Below are 26,259 nucleotides of genomic sequence, written 5' to 3'. Positions count from 1 at the left end.
GAAGAAAATACTTCAGTATAATGCTAATATCAACTCTATGGCTTATTTATCTATCACAGTTGATCTAATAAACAATTAAATTAACATAGAAACATGATATACACTCTAGAATTAATAAAATGTCATGTGACGAGTGGTGTCGGCCACTCCCGAGGTAAAAATAATCGCTCTGACCATATCTTCCCATGCTTCCCCTTCTGAAGTCTTATTATAAGAAGAAATGGAGTGTTTGTGAGGCTAACTGCACTAGATTACTAGTTTTATAAGGAAAACACTGAAACAGTGTACACCTACCATCCGACTTACGACCTGCTCGACATACGACCATTCGACTTACGACCGTATTTTTTATGCCAAATTTCTGGGAAATAAACAACTGTCTGTGTTGTACAGTGTTTATCCTAAACCATACAATATAAAATACAGTACTAACAGCATAAAAAGTAAAGTAAAACATGAAATACCAAAATAAAACGATACAATAAAGTCATTACAAAAATGTGATGTTAATATTCAGTAGCAAAGCTCGACTTAAGTCCATTTCGACTTACGACCGGTTTCTCGGAACTGAACTCAGTCGTAAGTCGGATGGTACCTGTATTTATAAATAAGAAATATTTTATAAAAACATAAAACAATAGAGAATGTAAAGGAATAAACTGGTTTTATAAAGTGTACGTATTTACTTTGGAGAACAGATGCTGGCGGAAGGGAGGGTGGAAAAGATATGCAGAGCGGTGTATGCTGTCAGTGGCCCTATAAACCCCAACAACAACAACAAAGATAGGCAGAGGAGACTGGAGGAGTTCATTTCATTTTGTGCTTTTTTTCTATTGCTTAATCGCTTAACCCTTAAATGGTCCAAACGTATATATACGTTTTTTCAACATCTGAAAGTATGTAAAAAAATGTAGATCTTCTTTTTTGTTTTGCATTTGAAAATGTGTAAAAAAAAACTTTTATCTAAATTTTTTTTTTGTTATATTTGAAAATATGTAAAAAAAAGTAGATCTACTTTTGTGGCACTACGAATTTGAACGCCGATCTGTTTGGACCGGTTAAGGGTTAACTTACGTGCTACACTCTTAATGCTACACTTTATCAGTGAACTTAATTGCTACAATTTGTTTTTTATTTTTTTCACTTCATTGGACGAGTTTGTTCTGCTTTAGTATGGTACATATTGTAGAAATACTACTTTGCTGGTACTGCCTCGCCAACTCCACTACCCGCACACCTCACTCGTGTTTTTTCTATGATTTCATGCTTTAATTCAATGGACATCATCCTCATTCTTCTTAGTACTGTCCTTTGCACTTACTTTCTTAGGACCCATAGTTATAAAAAAGAAATTTGGCAAAATAACTGCACAAAAGGCAAGCACAACACAAGAGAGATGCATTCACGGCGAGGTAAACACGTGCACTGCTGAGCAGATGTTGTGGCATTCGCTGCACCAACTAGTGGCGGTGTATCTGAAGCTCGCTCGTAACTCGGATATTGGCTTGTAACTCAGAGCAAAAAATCAACCAAGCGACGACTTGTAACTCGAAAAACTCGTATGTTGGGGCACTTGTCAGTCGAGGTTCCACTGTACTTGATATAATACAGTTAAATATCACTCAATACTGTATTAGTTGCTTGGCTAAGTATTCATGTGAAAATTTGCTCCTTTAATAAAAATGCTTTTAAACCATTGTAGATATGACTCCATACCTCAGTCATTGTGTAGCAAGAGATTTTACTATACCTGTTTATTATAATAATAATAGCGTATATAAAAAAATTGTTGGAGTGTGAGCAAAGTAACATTTATGAAGGGATTCAGGGAAACCAGCAGGCCGGACTTGAGTCCTTGAGATGGGAAGCACAGTGCCTGCACTCTGAAGGAAGGGTGTTAATGTTGCAGCTTAAAATCTGTAGTGTAAAGCACCTTTTTGGCAAGACAGCGATGGAGTAAATGATGGTGAAAGTTTTTCTTTTTCGGGCCACCCTGCCTTGATGGGAATCGGCCAGTGTGTTAATAAAAAATATAAAAAAATTAATTATTTTATGGCTTCTTAATTTTATAGTAAGCACTGTTAGACTTAAGTGTTTTGTGAAGAGTTTTACATTGTCATTTTCTAAGTCCAAGACAAAGGTAAAACAAAATATACAACACTTAATGTGTTTAGGAACTCCATGCAGGTAAAAAGCACTGAAAAATGGTACTCACTACCTAAAGATGCAAAAGAAAAGTTCTCAGTCTGCCATATGCTTCAAAACTCTTGTTAAAAGATGCCTTATTACCCTTATGTGATTACTGCTTTGATTGTTAATGACTTGTTCATATCAAATGTGATATTGTTGCCATACAATTATTAATGGAATTAACATTGTCAATTCAGTTTAGGTTGTTGTTGCTTAGTATTAACTGTTAAACTTACTAGTATTATTCAAGCAAACAAACTTATTCTATTCATTGTAGTTTCTAGTCTTAGGTTTAAGGTATAACCATTGTATTCCTAAAATGCTTTGCATAATCAGTGACTTTCAATTAAGCTTGAAATCCATGCCCCTTTTTTTTTTTTTTTTGTAGCAATTTTATCCATTGCAAGCTTTTTGGAGATAAAGACTTGTATGTATTTGTATCATGAATAATATACTGTACTACATATGCAACATGGAATTATATTATTTAGGTATAACAGTGCTAAGGTGCTCTATTAATCATTATTGTCAATGCTTTCTAAACCAAAGAATGAATAGTTTTATGTTTTTCTGTGTCTAATAAGCTACGTATTTTCATTATTTCTACTGTAATGTTATATATAAAAAATCCCAAAATATCACTTTACCTAGTAGCTGATAGAGAGTTTGTGTTATCCTTCAACAGAGAATGCCTTTCATGTTTAAACTGTTAGTCTTGCAGTATGGTCTTCCCTCATAATTTACATAATGTTCTGCCACAAGGCAGTGAAATGCAAATTGCTGAAATGTGAACCTATTTTATAGGAAAAATTGAGCGAACTCAAGAGGCACAGCCTTACCTCGACAAACATCGTGAAGGCTTGACTTCCTGTAACTTGTTTATCTACAAACATGACATGTTAGTCTGTTGTACTTTTACTAACAATTTTTCTTGTACAAAACATCTTTTATTTTGTTGTATGGTATTACCAAAGAATGCTGAAGATACTATATCAGTGGTTGTGATTTTCTGTTATATTTTAACACACCAGCCATTTCCTGCTGAGGTAAGGTGACCCAGAATAGAAGCAGAAACACTTTGACTGTCACTCACACTATCACCATCTTGTTAGAGGTGTACCACACTACAGCTCAGATGCCCCTCCAAACTGCAATATTCCTACTCCTCCTCCTCCTCCTCCTCCTCCAGAGTGCAGGCCCTCTACTTCTGACCTCCAGGGCTCAAGCCCCATTAACTTGTTTTCCCGAACCCCTTCATAAATGCTGCTTTCCTCACTTCCTTTGAGGGAAATTATTTGTGGGTATAATGTTCATTGCAAGTTCTTTCAGTATTAAATCTTTACCCTTCTATATTATAATTTATGGAGTCATTTTTTAAATCATTTTCAATTAAATCTTTAAAACTTTTCTAAGACTTTATTTTAGTATTAGTTTTGGAACTATACTAGATTTTTATATGTAGTCCATATGAGCTAGAAGCCTGTAATAGAGAAACTACACTTAGCCTGTCTGGGCTATTCAAAATGCTATGGGTAATAAATCAGATTTAATGCAGCAAAATTGGAGTAAATCATGAAAAAACAAGATATTAAAACTTAAAATATACCAAGTATTTATTAAAACAACATATGTTTAATTAGTCAAAACATTTAGAAAAAAGCAAGAGAGATTGCAATTTAATGCATAAAATTTTGCTATCAATGACAGAAAAATAAATAATGGGTTGTGTTTGAACCCACCACTATCACTACTCCACCGACCACCATCACTACTCCACCCACCAATATCACTACTTCACCCACCACTATCACTACTTCACCCACCACCATCACTACTTCACCCACCACTATCACTACTTCACCCACCACCATCACTACTCCACCCACCACCATCACTGCTCCACCCACCACTATCAGTACTCCACCCACCACCATTACTACTCCGGCAACCATCACTACCCCACCCACCACCATCACTACCCCACCCACCACCATCACTACCCCACCCACCACCATCACTACTTCACCCACCACCATCACTACTCCACTGACCACCACCACTACTTCACCCACCACCATCACTACTCAACCCACCACCATTACTCCACTGACCACCATCACTACTTCACCCACCACCATCACTGGTTCACCCACCACCATCACTACTCCACCCACCACTATCAGTACTCCACCCACCACCATCACTACTCCCACCACCATCACTACTCCACCCACTACCATCACTACTCCACCCACCACCATCACTACTCCATCGACCACCATCACTCCTCCACCCACCACCATCACTACTCCACCCACCACTATCAGTACTCCACCCACTACCATCACTACTCCACCCACCACCATCACTACTCCATCGACCACCATCACTCCTCCACCCACCACCATCACTACTCCACCCACCACCATCACTACTCCACCCACCACTATCAGTACTCCACCCACCACTATCACTACTCCCACCACCATCACTACTCCACCCACCACCATCATTACTCCACCCACCACCATCATAACTCAATCCACCACCATCACTACTCCACCCACCACCATCACTACTCCATTGACCAACATCACTACTCCACCCACCACTATCAGTACTCCACCCACCACCATCACTACTCCACCCACCACCATCACTACTTCACCCACCACCATCGCTACACCGACCACATCACTACTCCACCCACCACCATCACTACTCCACCCACCACCATCACTTCTCCACCCACCACTATTAGTACTCCATCCACCACCATCACTACCAACCTACCACTATCAGTACTCCACCCACCACCACCACCACTCCAACGACCACCATCACTACACCCACCATCACTACTACACCCACCACTACTCCACCCACCACTATCAGTACTCCACCCACCACTATCAGTACTGCACCCACCACCATCAGAACTCCACCCACCACCATCACTACTCCACCCACCACCATCACTACTCCATCAACCACCATCACTACTCCACCCACCACTATCAGTACTCTGCCCACCACCATCACTACTCCACCTACCACTATCAGTACTCCACCGACCACTATCACTATTCCACCCACCACCATCACTACTTCACCCACCACCATCATTACTCTACCCACCACCATCACTACTGCACCCACCACCATCACTACTGCACCCACCACCATCACTACTACACCCACCACTATCAGTACTCCACCCACCACCATCACTACTCCACCTACCACTATCAGTACTCCACCCACCATCACTACCACTCCACCAACCACCATCACTACTCCATCCACCACCATCACTACTCCATCAACCACCATCACTACTCCACCCACCACTATCAGTACTCTGCCCACCACCATCACTACTCCACCCACCACCACCACCACCACTCCAACCACCATCACTACTCCACCCACCACCACCACCACTCCAACCACCATCACTACTCCACCTACCACTATCAGTACTCCACCGACCACTATCACTATTCCACCCACCACCATCACTACTCCACCCACCACCATCATTACTCTACCCACCACCATCACTACTGCACCCACCACCATCACTACTGCACCCACCACCATCACTACTGCACCCACCACCATCACTACTACACCCACCACTATCAGTACTCCACCCACCACCATCACTACTCCACCCACCACTATCAGTACTCCACCCACCACTATCAGTACTCCACCCACCACTCCACCAACCACCATCACTACTCCACCCACCACCATCAGTACTCCACCCACCACTATCAGTACTCCACCCACCATTATCAGTACTCCACCCACAACTATCAGTACTCCACCCACCACCACCACTCCACCGACCACCATCACTACTCCACCCACCACCATCACTACTCCACCCACCACCATCACTACTCCACCCACCACCATCAGTACTCCACCCACCACCATCACTACTCCACCCACCACTATCAGTACTCTGCCCACCACTATCAGTACTCTGCCCACCACTATCAGTACTCCACCCACAACTATCAGTACTACACCCACCACCACCACTCCACTGACCACCATGACTACTCCACCCACCACCATCAGTACTCCACCCACCATCACTACTCCACCCACCACCATTACTACTTCCCCCACCAGCATCACTACTCCACCCACCACCATCAGTACTCCACCCATCACCATCACTACTCCACCCACCACTATCAGTACTCTGCCCACCACTATCAGTACTCTGCCCATTGCTATCAGTACTCCGCCCACCACTATCAGTACTACACCCACCACCACCACTCCACTGACCACCATCACTACTCCTCCCACCACTATCAGTACTCCACCCACCACTATCAGTACTACACCCACTACCACCACTCCACCAACCACCACCACTCCACCAACCACCGGTGGCCTGGTGGCTAAAGCTCCCGCTTCACACACGGAGGGCCCGGGTTCGATTCCCGGCGGGTGGAAACATTTCGACACGTTTCCTTACACCTGTTGTCCTGTTCACCTAGCAGCAAATAGGTACCTGGGTGTTAGTCGACTGGTGTGGGTCGCATCCTGGGGGACAAGATTAAGGACCCCAATGGAAATAAGTTAGACAGTCCTCGATGACGCACTGACTTTCTTGGGTTATCCTGGGTGGCTAACCCTCCGGGGTTAAAAATCCGAATGAAATCTTATCTTATCTTATCTTACTTCACCCACCACCATCACTACTTCCCCCACCAGCATCACTACTCCACCCACCACCATCAGTACTCCACCCACCACCATCACTACTCCACCCACCACTTATCAGTGCTCCACCTACCTTAATGTTTCTGGAAAAACTCTGAGTGTTGAAATGGAGGTTACCTCTTCCCCGGATTTATACAAGAATCAAACAAAAGATGAGGTGCCTCACTACAGTCTAGGATTAGTGTGGGAGTATTATCCTTCCAGTTATGTCTTGGAAGAGCATGTGGGATGGGACAAAGTACTTGACATTCCTCTGGGTACAGAGTTGGATTTGATGCCAGATACGCCGCCACTAATTGGCAGCGTATCTGAAGCTCGCACGTAACTCTGATTGTGGCTTGCAACTCAAAGCAAAAAATGAACCAAGCAACAGCTCGTAACTTGGAAAACTCATAAATTGGAGCGCTCGTAAGTCAAGGTACCACTGTATATGAAATATCTTAGTCATGCTTACAGTGTGCACTAGTCAATATAATACAGTGGAAATTAGCTATTAATTGGAGAAACGAAAGGTATTTGCATCCAGGAGCCCCCAATCCATGGCTGTGCCAGTGTTCCTTTCTGTATCTGCACTTCTTCAGCAGCATATAACTAGTGATACTAGGGCAGAAGAGGGGTTGATGAGGTGGTTTGGTCATTTAGAGAGAATGTATCAAAGTAGAATGACATGGAAAGCATATAAATCTATAGGGGAAGGAAGGCGGGGTAGGAGTCGTCCTTGAAAGGGTTGGAAAGAGGGGGTAAAGGAGGTTTTGTGGGTAAGGGGCTTGGACTTCCAGCAAGTGTGCGTGAGCGTGTTAGATAGGAGTGAATGGAGACGAATGGTACTTGGGACCTGACGATCTGTTGGAGTGTGAGCAGGGTAATATTTAGTGAAGGGATTCAGGGAAACCGGTTATTTTCATATAGTCGGACTTGAGTCCTGGAAATGGGAAGTACAATGCCTGCACTTTAAAGGAGGGGTTTGGGATATTGGCAGTTTGGAGGGATATGTTGTGTATCTTTATATGTGTATGCTTCTAAACTGTTGTATTCTGAGCACCTCTGCTAAAACAGTGATAATGTGCGAGTGTGGTGAAAATGTTGAATGATGATGAAAGTATTTTCTTTTTTGGGGATTTTCTTTCTTTTTTGGGTCACCCTGCCTCGGTGGGAGACGGCCGACTTGTTGAAAAAAAAAAACTAGTAAAGAAATCATCAGTATATAAAATGAATTCTAATTGTGGCTGACAATGACAGTTATGGATGACGATGTTTAAGGTGACATTCACGTTCTGCTCCCCTCAAGGAAGGTTCCTTGATGCTGGTGAGGGGCTCGTGATTTAGGGAACTGGATCTGTGCTCTGGCTCCCTAAATTGACCCTGAATACCTTCCATCAACCCCGCCCCACATGCACTGTATAATCCTATGGGTTTAGCGCTCCCCCATTATAATCATGTTCTGCTGCTCAGGTGACAGTCATGTTCTGCTCAGGTGAGTCATGTTCTGCTGCTCACCTGGAGTTTACCTGGAGAGAGTTCTGGGGGTCAATGCCCCCACGGCCTGGTCTGTGACCAGGCCTCATGGTGGATCAGGGCCTGATCAACCAGGCTGTTACTGCTGGCTGCTCGCAGTCCAACATACAAACTACAGCCCGGCTGGTCAGGTACCAACTTTAGGTGCTTGTCCAGTGCCTGTTTGAAGACAGTCAGGGGTCTATTGGTAATCCCCCTTATGTATGCTGGGAGGCAGTTGAACAGTCTTGAGCCCCTGACACTTATTGTGTTATCTCTTAACATGCTAGTGACACCCCTGCTTTTCATTGGGGGGATGTGGCATCGTCTGCCAAGTCTTTTGCTTTTGTAGGGAGTGATTTTTGTGTGCAAGTGTGCTACTAGTCCCTCTAGGATTTTCCAGGTGTATATAATCATGTATCTCCTGCCTGCATTCCAGGGAGTACAGGTTCAGGAACTTCAAGCACTCGCAGTAATTGAGGTGTTTTATCTCAGTTATGTGTGCCGTGAAGGTTTTCTACATTTTCTAGGTCAGCAATTTCACCTGCCCTGAAAGGTGCTATTAGTGTGCAGCAATATTCCAGCCTAGATAGAACAAGCGACCTGAAGAGTGTCATTATGGGCTTGGCATCCATAGTTTTGAAGGTTCTCCTTATTCATCCTGTCATTTTTCTAGCAGATGCAATTGATACAATGTTATGGTCCTTGAAAGTGAGATCCTCTGACATGATCATTCCCAGGTCTTTGACATTAGTTTTTTGCTCTATTGTGTGGTTGGAATTTTTTTTATACTCTGATGAAGTTTTAATTTCCTCACGTTTACCATATTGGAGTAATTGAAATTTCTCATCGTTGAACTTCATGTTGTTTTCTGCAGCCCATCGAAAGATTTGGTTGATGTCCACCTGGAGCCTTGTAGTATCTGCAATGGAAGACACTGTCATGCAGATTTGGGTGTCATCTGCAAAGGAAGACATGATGCCGTGGCTTACATCCCTGTCTATGTCAGGTATGAGGATAAGGAACAAGATGGGAGTGAGTACTGTGCGTTGCGGAACAGAGATTTTCACCATAGTCGCCTCAGACTTTACTCTGTTGACTACTACTCTTTGTCTTCTGTTTGTCAGGAAATTATAGATCCATCTACCAACTTTTCCTGTTATTCTTTTAGCATGCATTTTGTGCGCTATTACGCCTTGGTCACACTTGTCGAAGGCTTTTGCAAAGTCTGTGTATATTACATCTGCATTCTTTTTGTCTGCTAGTGCATCTAGGACCTTATCATAGTGATCCAGTAGTTGGAACAGACACGAGCGACCTACTCTAAACCCATGCTGCCCTGGGTTGTGTAACTGATGGGTATCTAGATGGGTGGCGATCTTGCTTCTTAGGACCCTTTCAAAGATTTTTATGATATGGGATCCCCTCAAGGAAGGTTCCTTGATGCTGGTGAGGGGCTCTTGATCTAGGGAACTGGATTTGTGCTCCAGTTCCCTGAATTAACCCTGAATACCTTCCATCCCCCCCACGCACTGTATAATCATACGGGTTTAGCGCTTCCCCCTTGATTATAATAATAATAATATGATATGGGATGTTAGCACTATCGGTCTGTAGTTCTTTGCTATTACTTTACTACCCCCTTTGTGGAGTGGGGCTATGTCTGTTGTTTTTAGTAACTGTGGGAGGGACTACCCCAGTGTCCATGCTCCCTCTCCATAGGATGTTAAAAGCACGCGATAGGGGCTTCTTGCAGTTCTTGATGAACACGGAGTTCCATGAGTCTGGCCCTGTGGCAGAGTGCATGGGCATGTCATTTATCACCTGTTCGAAGTCATTTGGCGTCAGGATAATGTCAGATAGGCTTGTGTTTACCAAATTCTGTGGCTCTCATAAAAAATTCATTTAGATCTTCGACTCTCAGTGTGGTTAGCGGCTTGCTAAAAACTGAGTCATATTGGGACTTGCTCAAGTCACAGTCACGTTCTGCTGCTCAAGTGACAGCCATGTTCTCAAGACGAGAGTATTGGTTAAAACCCTTGTGGGGTCGGAGGGAAAGTGAGGATAGTGGAAGAGTTGGTTGGTGAGAGGAAGGTTTATTTATTTATTTATTTATTTATTTTATGTCTTTGCAAACTACATTGAGATTTTGTATTTACAATAGTGGGTTGCAATGCAGAGAGCCTCTATTATGCCTAGACATTATGGGCCAACTTAACATTATTGTGGAAAAAGACACTTATGTACAGTTCAGGACATTTATTAAAGGAAACGTTTCGCCACGAGTGGCTTCTTCAGTCCTAATACAGAGAAAACTAAGAAAACACACATATATATAGTGGTGGGAGTCAGGTGAGGTGAAGCGTGGGTAGAGGTGGTAGTAGTAGAAGTAGTAGTAGTTGAACTAAGGAGGTGAGGTTAGAGAGGGACCTGCTGGCAGGTCCCTCTCTAACCTCACCTCCTTAGTTCAATTACTACTACTACTACTATTACCACCTCTACCCACGCTTCACCTCACCTGACTCCCACCACTATATATATGTGTGTTTTCTTAGTTTTCTCTGTATTAGGACTGAAGAAGCCACTCGTGGCGAAACGTTTCCTTTAATAAATGTCCTGAACTGTACATAAGTGTCTTTTTCCACATCTTGTCGGTATCACCATACCATTGCCTCTTAACATTATTGGCTTAAAGTCTACTTGATACTAAGGAGTATATCATAGTTGTACAGTAGGAGTAATTATTTCATAGTTGTACAGTAGAATATTAATTATAAATGAATCAAAATTTGAAAACAATGATTCAATTATATTCCTGTCAAGGTTAACAGTGGAAGGGATAGCACCAGGGCTTAACCCAGTGGTTAATACAAACGTGGGTCAGAGACTGGCGTGGCTAGGAGGACTGATAAGGCAAAACAGATTTGGCCGACGCCAAAACGAACATGCGCAAGTACCTGTAAGAAAATCCAATGGTGATGTAGGGAGGAGGGGGGGGGGTGATTTCACAAAAGGTACATCTTTTAAGGTCCACACCTGTTAGGAGAGGCTAGTGAGAGCAGTTATCTATAGATAGGGTTAGGAGCAGGCTCATACAAGGAGTAGAATATATTGTGTGGGTTAACAGGTCTGCGAATGTCTTCGTCAAGGTGAGAGGTCCAGTAGTCATGTAGTGTCTCTAGTTTGTCTATCTGTCTGTCACTGAGCATCTTCCTGTACACGTTCAGAGCAGGAATGTCCGACTGGGCATAGAGTGACTCGATTGTGACGAAGTTATCCCAGCCGACATCTAACACCCAGCGCAGAGCCTTATCCTGGAGACGCTGCAGTTTAAGTTTGTTGGTCTTAGCTGCAAGAGAGAGGGCTAGAGGAGAGTAAGCAATCAGAGGTCGTATTAGAGTTTTGTAGAGACCTGTGAGAACTTTACTAGCTATGGCAAGGTTTGAGTGGATGTGTGTGTGTATGCGAAGGTGGTGGTCAAGATTGACCCCAAGGACAGTGATAGACTATGATGGGGAAGTTAGTGCTGTTGTTAGTTGTTCTGAGCTCGACAGTTCTGCTGCTCAGGTGACAGTCTTCAAAGGGGGTTGCCTTGAGCCTGGTGAAGGGCTCTTGAACCAAGGAAATGAACCTAACCTATCTTCCTTGGTTCGAACCCGGTGGCCCGGTGGCCTGGTGGCTAAAGCTCCCGCTTCACACACGGAGGGCCCGGGTTCGATTCCCGGCGGGTGGAAACATTTCAACACGTTTCCTTAGACCTGTTGTCCTGTTCACCTAGCAGCAAATAGGTACCTGGGTGTTAGTCGACTGGTGTGGGTCGCATCCTGGGGGGACAAGATTAAGGACCCCAATGGAAATAAGTTAGACAGTCCTCGATGACGCACTGACTTTCTTGGGTTATCCTGGGTGGCTAACCCTCCGGGGTTAAAAATCCGAACGAAATCTTATCTTATCTTATCTTAACCACATTGCCTCCCACCCCTCATGGGCTGTATGACCCTCTCCTAGTTCAGCGCTTCTTTAATAGCTTTATTATATAAATCACCTTATGGATTTAGCGTTTGGTTATGATAATTTTATTATGCAAAGTCCATGGTCATATGTGTGTTAGTGACACTTCTAGCACTTCCCACTTCGATGATTATGATTAATTTTATTTCCACAAAGTATGGTTTACACGTCTTAGAATAAGGTAACTATTATTATTATTATTATTATTATTATTATTATTATTATTATTATTATTATTATTATTATTATTATTATTGCTGTATAGTCCTTGTGGCTTAGCGCTTCTTTTTGATGATAATAATAATAATAATAATAATAATAATAATAATAATAATAATAATTATTATTATTATTATTATTATTATGTTGTTGTAATATTTTAATATTAAAAAAAGCAATTGACAAATAATAAATATTCATATTCTTTTGTTTTTGTTGTTCCTTTGCGAAGATGTCAACTTGTTCGATATCCTTATTATACAACAAAACGTATCGTTTGTTTACCATTTTTGCCACTAGAAACTAGAAAAGCATTAATTCACTATGAAAAATTAAATTCATATTTTACAAGGTTGTGCTTGATTAAAATTTCTGTGAATAATAAACGAAAAATTTATGAATAGAAATTCTTTGGACCACGTGTCTGAACGAGGATTTTTTTTCCAAGAACGATGAACGATTTTATATAGACTGATTATTTTTGAGTAAATATAAATTGGTTTGTCCATTGGTAGATGTTAACTAAATGGTCTTATAAATTAAAATTGCTTAGTGATAATTAGGAAGGTTCTCTATAATGTTTAAGAGAGAAAAAGCATGAGGTATTTTTTTGTAAATATTTAAAACTGCATTGCAGATTTTTATATTAGAGATATGTTGTCTGTGTATTTAACTGATTGACAAAATTATATAATGCTGGATATATTGATGAGTATAAATAGTGTTGTAGTTCATCCTGGGGATGGTGTGAGGCTGTGTGTCGGGCGTGTGGTGGAGGTAGGGCTGGCCGGTCCCTCCTGCTACACCTCTCGCTTAAACACCATCATGGAGAATGATATTTTGGACTCACTTGAGGATCTGGGGTAAGACAGAAGCACTCGCAGTGCCTACAGCATTCTGGTGATGGTTGTTATTAGCAAGTGTTGGAGTCAGGAGCCAACATGTGTTCTAGTCTCACTAACCCATTTGTGTTGGTTTTTCTCAACTTACGACTCTCAGGATATTATCAACTTTTACATCTTGATTAACGTCGTATAATTATAGGAGCAACAGTATAAGTATTAATTTATTTAGATTGTTCCTGTTTTGTTTGTTTTCTATCTTTTATATTAAAATGAGTAAATATTTCTGGAAGTGTTCCTTGTTCTAGAGAAATCAATACATAAGATGTGTTTACTAAGTAATATTTTAACTTTGAAAGATTCTTTTCAGATTATTCAACAATAACGACACATTATTTTATAAATTTTCTTAAAATGTTTTGGTGACTTTTTTTGGGGGGCCATATATCAAAGTTTCTGCCAGAGGTGCCTCAGGGAAGGTTCCTTGATGTTGGTCAGGGAATTGGATCTGTGCTCCAGTTCCCCGAATTAAGCCTGAATGCCTTCCACATCCCCCCAGGCGCTGTATAATCCTACGGGTTTAGCGCTTCCCCTTGATTATAATAATAATTTTGCCAGAGTTGCCACTGTTGTAAGTTTCAACATATACCTTTACCTTTGATGACTTCCAGAAGTAGAGGATCACAATCACTGATGTGTAAATTTGCTCTTAGACCGCCAACATCACACAACTATGCAATTTTGTAAATTTTCCATTTTGCATTTTTGGTATCATTACCTTAAAAAAAAAAATTCTCTACTATTTTAGAAGATAAAATTATTTTTTTAAGTCACTATATGAAAGGGTTAAAGGACCACAGCCTTTGGTGATGAACTGACTTCATTGGGTTATTCTGGGTTACTAACCCTCTGGGTGAATAATCCCCCCCCCCCCAAAAAAAAAAAAAAAAAAAAAAATAATCTTACCTTTACCCATCAGGATTCAGGAATGGTCACCTGTTTTCTCCCACAAGGCAAGAAGATGCAGTATCAAAATGACAGAATAATTACATGGCTACAAAATATAGCTTGATTGCTAGCTCACTCTGCTTATGCACTGAGGTCTGGGGATCAATCCTCAGTACAGGTGGAAATGTTAGGAAGTATTTACTTAAGACACCTGCTGTCAGTGTTCACCTGTCATTAAAATAGGCACCTGGGTGTTAGTGAACTGGTGTGGGTCGCATTCTGGGGACAAAAATTTCCTAATTTGCCCAAATTGCTCTGCATAGCAAGGGGCTTTCTATATAGTATGTTATTGATGTCAACTAGGCCTGTATACCTTGTACATGTATGTGTACTTGTAGAAATAATTATTATTATTATTATTTCTATTATTATTATTATTATAACACTTAGAAATCATGCTGTGACCATTAATGACAATGTTTCATGAACTTGACCTGTCAACCTAGGAGTGCTACAGGGCAGCTTTCTAGGCCATCTTATATCTCGTCTACATTAATGACCTATCAAATGCCCATCAGAAATTTAAACCAGTTCTTTTTGCAGGTGACAACTTTGCTATCTCAAATCTGGACACATTTGTCTTCAACAACATTGTTAATGACAAGTTTGTGAGGATACCTACTTGGATGATGTTTATTAAACTTCCACTCAATATTGATAAGGCCTTCTCCCAAATGTGAAGATAAAGCTAAAATATTTAAACATTAGTCAATGTTACACACTTGACAGACAAGTACAATACATATCTTGACACGAGGCCAAAATTAAACACTTGCATCGAGCACATGCATATCTAAGAAAATTTCGAAACCACTAAATATTCTTTCAGAAGTACATGTACTGCATTTCTTAATCCATGTGAAATTTTCATTTCACATTGTTTATTGATCATCAAGAAATTGAAAATTAGGGAAAGCCGCCTGCTACACTATGCTAATCTAGACAAGATTAGAGATAGCTATAATGTAGCCAGATAGCCTCAGTATGGACTTTCAGGATCTCTTGTTAGCTGCCTTTCCTACATACTCATGTACTTGCTTGTGATTTTCATTAAAGGTGATTTGTTAATGATCTTATATGATCGTCCATAGATGTAAGAGACAAGTTAATATTTAAGGTCTTACATTATTAAAGTTATTTTTAATTCAGGTATTCTGGAGACATAAATGATGAAGCCAGTTTGAAGGCAGCGGTTGAGGGGAGTGGTGGAGGACCACACAATGTAGCCTACACTAAGCTGGTTGCATGGGTGACTGGTGAGCTACGAAGTTTAGCAAATCTTGAAGAAATGGTCAATGCAACTACCTCTCCAGATGATCATTCAGCTTTCATCATGGAGGTCTCTTCATTTCTCAAGGAACTGAGTAAGCTAACTTTTTTGTGGAACTAGAGTAGGTGAAAATTTAACTGCCATCTTACATTGGTTAGGAAAAGCACTGTGCATATGTATACTGACGTTTTGTATTCAAATATTTAAATGGACAGTTCTTAGATATGGGTGATAAGCTGTTTGTATTGTTTATTGGTTTGGGAAAAACATAAGATAGGGTGAAAAGTAATATGGCTGGTGATGCAAATGTAGGTAGTAAGCTATCAGATCTCCCAGAATCTGTTTGCATGAACGACTACCTGGTAAAAACCATCCAATTTGAACATTTCATTATATTCTGATTATTGATTTATCTAATAATATTTCAGGTTGCCCGCACAGTCAGTTGACTGAAGGACCCATGAGCCAGAGACTGAGCAATGCTGAGTCACGACTTCTTTTACTTGATTTCATATTGGCCGAACTTATGGCTGCACGTATGATATCTGCAGCAAAACCTGACCAGAGCATGACAGTTGAGATGGTAAGTCCACAAATTATCACTTATTTTACTAACTTGTATTTCCATTTGTTTATATCACTTTAGCCATTTTCATCTAAGGTAGAGTGATGAAAAAGAGAGAAAGACTTATTAATGTATTTTATTTAATTTACAAAACTGTTATTGATAATAAATTAGTGATATTTCTTGGCACAAAGCTTGAAGATTCTTGAGCATAATGAGGTGCATAATTCTAAATCCTTTCTAGTTTGGAATCAGAGCCAGAGGGGGCACAAGTGACTAACGTAATCTACACAAGGATTGAAAACAGTGAATATCAAATTACACATTTGATGTGCAAAAGGCATTTTATTCTGTTGACGACAGTAACCTTTAACTATTTATCTTAATTTACATTACATATTCAATACTTGACACTAATTTATCCATGCCTCATTTAGAAGTTTATAAATCACTTCCATGAGTATGTAAATAGGTTATCTATGCATGGAATCTACAATAGATAAATACTTCGAACTTGTCAATCTGCACTAGCACCGTTACACAAGTGTTAGCTGACAGCGACCATACAGGGAGGTACTTTCATATGAGGGAAATGGTATCCTATTAAATGTTCTGCACTCACCCTTCAAGGAGGATGTTATGAGACTGGCGAAGTGTTCTTGATACAAGGAATTGCCCTTACTCTCCTGTTACTTGAATCATACCTGATTATATATCATTCCCAATAAATGTATGATCCCTCTGGGTTTGGCACTTTGCACGAATATGATATTCTGCACTCGGGCAGCATTGCAGTACTTTGTCTCTCAAAACAGGAGAGTTGGCAGATAAATTTTAGAAATTTCTACTTGTATATAACATACACCTATCTTTAGTGTAAATCTTGGAGCTATTCATATTAACAGATATAGTACCACTGTTCTTAATATAGTTACAGGACCCTGGAGAGTTATAAAATAATTCCAACAGACACCCCACAAAAAATATATAAATTTTCAAAATCTCTATGACTGAATCTGTATAGACACCATTTCTGTAAAGGTACCCAGAGCACTGAACAGCCTACCTATCAACTTGAAATAAAATGTTCAAAATTTATTTGAACATGATGTAATCTGTCTGTCATGGCCATTGTCCATTGCTCTCTATGCATAATTATGTAGAAATATTGTAATTACTAGTGACTACAGTCTTGTTGTGTTTATTTTATCTGATTTGCAATTATTTTTGTTTCAGCGCGAGACTGAGCATGCACGTGACCTAAAACAATTGCTTATTGCTCTGGGCTTCCCTAAACCTCCTGCCAATATTACTCCACAGCAGCTCTTTGTAAAGGTGGAACAGAAAGTAAGTGATTAATTAGCTTGTATTATTTATATCTGTACATTAAATACTAGGTATAGTTAAAAAAAAATGTCATGGACTAACTTGATTTATTAACTAACCACTGTTCCTGTTTTATGGAATTCTTATTTTCAGGGATAAATATTTCCTAAAGCCCCTTCCACATGTTATTTACCACAATCGATATATTTGCACTTTGTGCTTTTATTTGCTAATCATAAGAGTTAGTAGGTTGGTAGACAGCAACCGCCCAGGGAGGTACTACCGTCCTTCCAAGTGAGTGTAAAACGTAAGCCTGTAATTGTTTTACACGATGGTAGGATTGCTGGTGTCTTTTTTTTCTGTCTCGTACACATGCAAGATTTCAGGTACGTCTTGCTACTTCTACTTACACTTAGGTCACACTACACATACATGTACAAGCATATATATACACACCCCTCTGGGTTTTCTTCTATTTTCTTTCTAGTTCTTGTTCTTGTTTATTTCCTCTTGCCTCCATGGGGAAGTGGAACAAAATTCTTCCTCCGTAAGCCATGCGTGTTGTAAGAGGCGACTAAAATGCTGGGAGCAAGGGGCTAGTAACCCCTTCTCCTGTATATATTACTAAATGTAAAAGGAGAAACTTTTGTTTTTCCTTTTGGGCCACCCCGCCTCTGTGGGATACGGCCGTTGTGTTGAAAGAAAGAAAGAAAAGAGGAAAATGTATAGAAAAAAATTCACAGTAAATGGTGACAGTCCATGGTGTCTGGGCACCAGCAGGGCCTCACTGATAGTACTTTCCTGATAGGATGAATCTAAGAAAACTGGCTGTACTGTAAATCCTTAAAGGTACAACATAATATGAGATACAAGCAATTTAGAGTCTTGAATTCAGTGTATGTCTAAAAACTTTTTGTGATATTTTCATGATTTGAAACTTATTTTCAATGAATATGGAGGGTTATAGTTTTCACTTGTGGTTGTTCAGGTTTCTCTTCTAACTTGTGGTCCTGTGATTAGTTTTTAATTTGGTTAAAGCTAATATCTAGAGTTTAATTACATATCTGCTGGTCTGTCCTAAAAAAAATCAACTGGTTCACCATTATCCTGCCAAATAAGGAAGATCCAGGAGATGCAAATTTTTATCTTGCTCAGTCTCATAGTAAAACTTGACTCATTAGTGAATTGACCCACATATACCTTTTTTGGTACCTGCAGGAGAAAGCTGGTAGGCCCACGTGTGAGAGAATAGGTCTGTGTGGTCAATGTGCACCATATAAAAAAAATCCTGCAGCACGCAGTGCATAATGAGAAAAAAAAAACTCCGATCATGTTTTTGGATTAACCCCTTCAGGGTCCAAGGCCAAAATCTGAAGTGGTGCTCCCGTGTCCAAGAAATTTTGAAAAAAAAATTTTTTTTTTTTTTACAGAATTAAAGAGCATATTTTTGTGAAGGTAATAAGACAAAAAAAAAAAATTCTGATCAGTACTTACCGAGATACAGTTCCGACGAATTCCACATACGCGCATTACTTTATTTAGCGGTTTTTATAGTTTTTTTCTTTTCTTTTCCAATTTTTTTCTTTTCCTACTAACATTTGGGGCCTGAGAGACCAATACTGTATATAATGTATATATATATAAACTCACTGTATTGAACACAATAACCGCACTAAAGTTATTATCATATTATTGTTTACCACTGTTGTTTATTACAATAAACATGCACAAATCTTGTATAATAATAATGTTCTATCATACATTTACATATTTACAATCACTGGACATGGTTTTAGAACTGCTGGAGCTTGTGGAACTCCTTGAAACAAGGCACCATGCACAGAGGCACCTTACATTCCTCACACATAAACCGAGTGTCTTTGCGTCTTTGTTGCCGTCGTTTTGTTTGTGTACAGACGATGCATCTCTTCTGAGCAAATTTCTTCTGAGTTGAAGGAAGCTGTATTATGAAAAGATCACCTTCCCTCCTCAAACGCTTGGGTATATCCTGAGTAATTCGAGGACCTTGTTGTATAGCAGGTGTTCTTACCTGGTACTTCATTATGAGTTGTCTGACAACAGACAAACAAAATTCACCATACGGTGGTCTGTTGCCAGTCTTTATTTGGTACATATTATATGCATTGAGCATTGAAATGTCCATGAGATGGAAGAAAAGTTTCATGTACCACTTGTAACTCTTACGAACACAATCAGCAAAACCATTCTGCATGTCACATTTGCCAACCAAGCGCGCATGTTTTGTGTATAATCAATCACTGTCACTGGTTTTCGAATATGTTCATTAGTCACTCGATCAACTTTGCCACTGTCTTGCATTTCATTACGGTGAATGGTTGTCAACAATGTGACATCTCGTTTGTCATGCCACCGTAATGCCATGATGCCATGTTTACAATTAGAACGCACTGTGCCACACACATTTGTCTTGTTCACTGGCATGAAATCACTGAGTAATGGGCTTGTGTACCATTTATCGGTATATAATGTATGCCCCTTACCAAGATAAGGTGCCATCATGTTTCTCACTATGTCACCTGAGATACCCAGTAACATCTTGGTATCTTTAAATGTTTTACTTCCCGTGTATACAACAATATCCAACACCAGGCCACTGTCACAGTCACAGAGTACAAACAGTTTAATACCAAAGCGTTTCCTCTTGCTCGGTATATACTGCTTGAATGACAGTCTACCTTTGAACAAAATCAAAGACTCGTCAATTACAAGATTCTTGAATGGATAAAAGTATATGCTGAACTTTTGTTTGAGATACATGAAAACATTTCTAATCTTGTATAACCTGTCACTTCTGTCAGGCCTGGTTTTGTCAGAGAAGTACAACATGCGTAACAGTAAGATAAACCTTTTCACTGAAGACCAGGGTAGAAATTAGCCGATCTGTGGACCAGTATGCTTTTATATTATGCTTATAGACATGAGGCATAAGCATTATTGTTGCCAAAAGCAAATACATTTCTGCAACAGTCGTCTCTTTCCACCTGTGTAGTCTTGACTGTGGTGATATGATCGTATTTGCCATGGTGTACTCAAAATACTTATTACTTTCCCTGACAATAGTTTCCATCAATGGCTGGTCAAAGAATAATTCAAAGAATTCCAGTTCATTGGCCATGGTTCCAAGGGGACAAGTAGGTAGAATTCCACTTTGAGAGTCATCAAAGTGGTGGGGCTTGGGAACAAAATTGGGATTTTGCTGCCAATCCCAGATACAGTTTGCTGGTGGATACTGGACATCATAGGCTGGTTGTGCGGGTGGTTGTGGTTGTGGTGGGCTGGTGGCTGACGCTCCGCTTTGTCCTTGAACTGACAAGTCAGCAGCGTGGGTCCCAGCCTGGGCTGGTGAGTCACGCATGGCGGTGCCACTACCATCGCCACTACCACCATCTACTGATGCCTGTGGTCTATCCATGCCAAGTGTAGCCACATCATCCTCACTATCACGGGATGTACTCCGTCCCCTGGGCACAGCATAGGGTACACTACCCGAGCGCATGCGGCGGCGAACATACCGACGCTTCACTGGTGAATGTGATTCCTCACTATCACTACTCGAATGATCGTGAAGCGCAATAAAATCACAATCCACGTCACTATCATCATCACTACTGAAGTCAGAGGCCTGGCCATGCGAAAATATTAGTTTTCTCTTGCGTTGAGGCACAACCGACCGTGACTCACGAGTGCCCACACCAGAGGTAGAAGGTTGAGGATCGTCAGGATTTTCTGCACTATTATCGATATCCTGGTCATTCCTTTCGGTCACTAACTGATCAAAGCCATAGAATTCGTCTTCATTTCCACTTCATCAGTGTCAGAACTATCAGATAGGAAGAGGAGAGTCCCACCCTGCCTTGGTGGGAATCGGCCAGTGTGATAATAAAAATAAAAAAAAATATAAAATAACATTTTTACTTATCTTTATTGAAGATTGGTGATGGCATCTGGAAGATATGGAGGAGGAGAGAGAGAGTTGGGGTTAGTGTTTGGAAGGGGAATCCCCCTCCATAAGGACTTTAGGTATCAAAGCCCTCTCTAGGGTTACTTACCTTCTCTGTCTTTTAATGCCACTAAGACCAACTTGAGAGTCACTGGACCCCTGTCTCACAAAATAACTGTCCACAGTCCACTGTTTCTGGTGCCTCTTTAAGATTTCCCTAAAATGGGACATGGTTTTATAACTGAACTTGTTGCAAAGATGGCTTGTTTCAGCTTGCTCAGAGTGGTACTTCTCCACAAACATTTGGACATCATTCCACTTGGCGCAAATCTTCTTAATCTTTGAAGAAGGCGGACAGGTCCGGTACCTGGCGGTTCGAAAATAGGGGCTAGTTTGATATAGGGACGAAGTTGGTTCGAAAAAAGCAGTCGATTTTCGAAGAGTTCAATAAGCGATATGTTCAAAATTTGAGGTTCCACTGTACTATGAAAAGAACCTTGAAATGGAGCTCAGAGTAGGGGAAATGTTTGATTTTTTCTGATGTTCAAAAGTAAACAAATGTCATTGTGCAATAAATGTCCAGCTAGCCATCCTAATATGCGGTCATGAATGGGTTGACATTATTTCTACAGTTATTACAATATTGCAGTAGTCTACATAACAGTAAATCTTCTATTTTTTGTTTGAATAAAAATTCAAAATAGAAAGAAAGAGTAATATCAGAGGGGCCTGGAGATGTGACTGATGAACAGAGATGATGTTATTTTAGAGCCAGGAATGTCTGCCTTGTTCATTCTGGACCTTATTTTTAAAAAGGCATATTTTTTAATTTGTGTGAAATTGACCAAATTGCAAATTCCTGACCACATTATTGGGTAGTTGAAATCAGTAAATGGGCAGTTTCTTGTGCTCAATCAATAGAGCAAATGGAGTTTTAAAGAAATAGCTACGAGTTTGGTCGACTGGAACAATGGAATTAGCCGAAAATAGGGCTCAAAGTGGGCAAAATCGCCGATTAATAAATACAGTGGCCCCTCGTTTTTCGTAATCCATTCCAGGAAGTGAGACTATTTTCGAAATTAACAGTTTTCGAAACCATTTTCCCCATAAGAAATAATGTAAATACAATTAATCCGTTCCAGACACCCAGCATTATTGAAACAAAAAAAAATTTTTACATGAAATATAGATGTAGTACATACACAATAAAATGGGACATGATGAATGAAACATTAACAGCATAACACTTACCTTTATTGGCGATTCTTCTTAGTGTATGGAAGACTGGAGGAGGAGAGAGATTGCATTATTTACTGTTTGGAAGAGGAATCCCCTTCCATCAACACCTCAGGTACCAAGTCCTTTTCTGGGGTTACTTCTCTTCTCTGTTTCTTAATGCCACTAGGACCAGCTTGAGAGTCCCTGGAGCCCCCTCTCGCAAAAAAAAGTGTCCAGAGAGCTCTGTTTCTAGCATCTCTTTAAAACTTCCCTATAATGGGCCAAGACTTTCACTGTACAAGTTGCCGATATGGCTTGCAACAGCCATGTCAGGGTTACGTTTCTCCATAAATTATTCCATCCTACCCCACATTTCAAAAATCTCCTTAATTTCTGAAGAAGGCAACTTCTTCCATCTCTCTTCCTCCTCCTCTGCAGCAGTATTCTGAACTGCAGTCTGTTGCTGTTCCAGCTGAAGCTCTTGCAGCTCCTCAGTGGTTAGCTCTTCATTGTAGTCCTCCAACTCTTCCACATCCTCCAAACTCACATCCAACCCCATGGAACTCCCCAACCCCACAATAGATTCCACAACTGCCATAGGCTCATCAGGGTCAGCCCCAAACCCTTCAAAATCCTTCTTATGGACACAATCTGGCCACAATTTTCTCCAAGCAGAGTTCAAAATCCTGGGAGTCACTCCCTCCAAAGCCTTACCTATAAGGCTTATGCAATGGAGGATACTGAAGTGATCTTTCCAAAACTCTCTTGGGGTCAATTGAGTGTCTGAGGTCACATTAAAGCACCTTTGAAACATTGCTTTGGTGTAGAGTTTTTTAAAGTTTGAAATGATCTGCTGGTCCATGGGCTGGAGGAGAGGAGTGGTATTAGGGGGAAAGAGCTTTACTCCTTTACTCCCATACTCCTCCAGAATTAGGTCATCCAAGTTTGGAGGATGAGCAGGTGTATTGTCCATTAGTGGGAGGCACTTGAGATCCAATTTCTTTTCCAGGAGGTAATTCTTCATACTGGGGCCAAACTCTTCATTGAACCACTCAACGAAAATTTCCCTCATGCCCCATGCCTTATTATTAGCTTTCAAAAAGACACACAATTTACTCTTCATAGCATTGTTTTTCTTGAATGCTCTGGGATTTTCAGAATGGTACACTAGTAACAGCTTCATTTTGAAATCCCCACTAGCATTACTACAAAACATGAGCATCAGCCTGTCTTTCATAGGCTTGTGTCCTGGCAGTCCCTTTTCCTCCCAAGTAATGTAGGTCCTCTTTGGCATTTTCTTCCAAAAGAGGCCTGTTTCATCACTTGTTGTGGTTTTAATTGTTCAGTCTGTATGTACTCCTTGAATTCACTTACAAATTTTGTAGCTGGAATTTGGTCTAAACTGGCAGCCTCATCATGCCTTATCACACTGTGTATGCCACTACGGTGGCATCATAAGACTATCTCCTGCTAATTGTTTCTCGTTGACCCACACTAACAATAACTTCTCAACATCTCGAGTACTGGCAATCTCATTTTTGTCAGCATATTTACCCCCTTTGCAACAACAGCTTCCTTGATTTCCTTTTTCTTGGCCACGATGGAAGCTATGGTTGTATGGGGTTTCTTATACATCCTGGCCAGTTCGGCCACACGTACGCCACTTTCATATTGTTCAATGATGCTTTTCTTGAAATCAGTTGTATTTCTCGCCTTCTTTACCGAAGGCCTGGCACTAGGAGCTTTCTTTGGAGCCATGGTAACGTATTTAGCAGTTGCAAGCACTAAAACGAATGGAATATTATGAAATATTTCGTATGAACAAGTGAGAGGACCATCACTCACTGGTAAACAGTGCCACACTGGCTGGGAAGGGAGTGTGAGGCGGCTCAGAGCTGTGAGTACACGTCCGGGACAAACGACTATTTGGAAGTCAAACGACAATTCACGAGTCAGTTTTGGCGAAAATGATGTTACGTTTTTTCGAAAATTACTACTTTCAAGCCTCATGCTTATCAAGGGTCCACTGTATCGCCGAGGTTGCTAACTTCGCGAGAGCATAATTCCATAAGTTTTCTATCAAATTCAAATTTCATTCTTTTGGTGTCATTACCGTCAGGAAAAGATTCTCTTATCATTTCATAAGAAATTTTTTTTTTTTTTCCCCAAAAAAAATTTTCGACACCAGGAGACGCCTCAGGATTTGGGGTTGTGAAAGTCACTCATTCTCTTTCCTCTGTATATCCATTAAAATTTATTTATGGTAGTTTATGAAAATATTTTGCTTTATATAATGAGAATTACAAGTTTTCATCTCCTTTCAGGTGAATGACGTTAAAAGTAAAGCTCATGCTTCTCTGATTGGTAAACCACTTTTCACTGGTGTCCTAACAGACAAGCAATGGAAGATGTTGGAGGAGATGCAAAAGGAAATGCAAAACGAATATAGAATGCGAAGAGAGATGATGATTAAACGTCTGGATGTCACAGTACAGTCATTTCAGGTTAGGAATCATGCCTTTCTTATGAGAGATTTGTGAAGTTTTTAGACCAGTTATATAGATTTACAGTGTAGCAAATTTATGTTGTAGCTTAAGTTCTCATCTTGCATGGTTACTTCTCAAAGTTTATTTGCAACAATGAAATAAATCCACGTGTAAGCTTTAGCATTCCATTTTTTAATAATAAGAGTGATGTTTCTTTATGGCACTGACATCATACAAATGATTAGATAATTCAGAGAAAAATAAATTAATTTAATTTTCTAATTGATTATACATACATGAAAGTATGTTTTCTTTCACACATGCTGTTTCCCACCAAGGCAGGGTGACCCGAAAAAGAAGAAACACTTTCATCATCACTAGTTCCATCACTGTCTTGCCAGAGGCATATTGATACTACAGTTCAAAAACTTAGGTTATACCAATATGATTAAACGAGTGCTTGAAAAATAGGTTTATAATATAAACCTCTGTTTAAGGTGTTTTGAGTTATCATTTACAGGAGAAATTTTGTCACCAGCAAAATGGTGCATTTATAATTCTTCATTTATTTAATTTTGTAAAATTAACAATGCATCTATTTTTATTTTTTCATAGTGGTCAGACAAAGCAAAGATGCGAGAAAATGATTTAACAAAAGCATTCAGGTCTAGACGTGATCAAATGAAGGAGGAACCCAATGTCTCAATTGGTGATGTGCTTGCTGCTCGCGAGGATCTAGCTGTTCTAGAGAAAACCAGCAGTGCATCTGTTCGCAAACAGACAAAATCTGCTCTAAATAAGGTAAATATATGATGTAGGTAAGTTTTCTTCAGTCATATAGACTCCATTGTAAAAACTCTGAGCAGATTTTATTAAATATCAGTACATCACACTAG

General features: G+C 40.3%; 1 protein-coding gene across 2 annotated transcripts in view; it reads left to right on the top strand.

Annotated features, from left to right (window-relative positions):
- The first annotated feature begins 13,394 nt into the window (after positions 1-13,394).
- LOC128687971 (protein FAM98B) overlaps positions 13,395-26,259 on the top strand; it is a 59,459-nt gene continuing 46,594 nt past the window's right edge. For both annotated transcript variants that reach the window (XM_053775616.1, XM_053775615.1), the window contains exons 1-6: positions 13,395-13,529; positions 15,666-15,880; positions 16,215-16,369; positions 17,588-17,698; positions 25,202-25,381; positions 25,979-26,164. In XM_053775616.1, the coding sequence (XP_053631591.1) occupies positions 13,492-13,529; positions 15,666-15,880; positions 16,215-16,369; positions 17,588-17,698; positions 25,202-25,381; positions 25,979-26,164 (885 nt within the window). In that variant the 5' untranslated portion in view covers positions 13,395-13,491. The remainder of the gene's footprint in view (positions 13,530-15,665; positions 15,881-16,214; positions 16,370-17,587; positions 17,699-25,201; positions 25,382-25,978; positions 26,165-26,259) is intronic.

The sequence above is a fragment of the Cherax quadricarinatus genome, chromosome 10 (genome assembly GCF_038502225.1).
Source record: "Cherax quadricarinatus isolate ZL_2023a chromosome 10, ASM3850222v1, whole genome shotgun sequence".
NCBI lineage: Eukaryota > Metazoa > Arthropoda > Malacostraca > Decapoda > Parastacidae > Cherax > Cherax quadricarinatus.
Note: the sequence above shows the minus strand (reverse complement) of the source record. Positions and strands in the feature narration are given on the sequence as shown.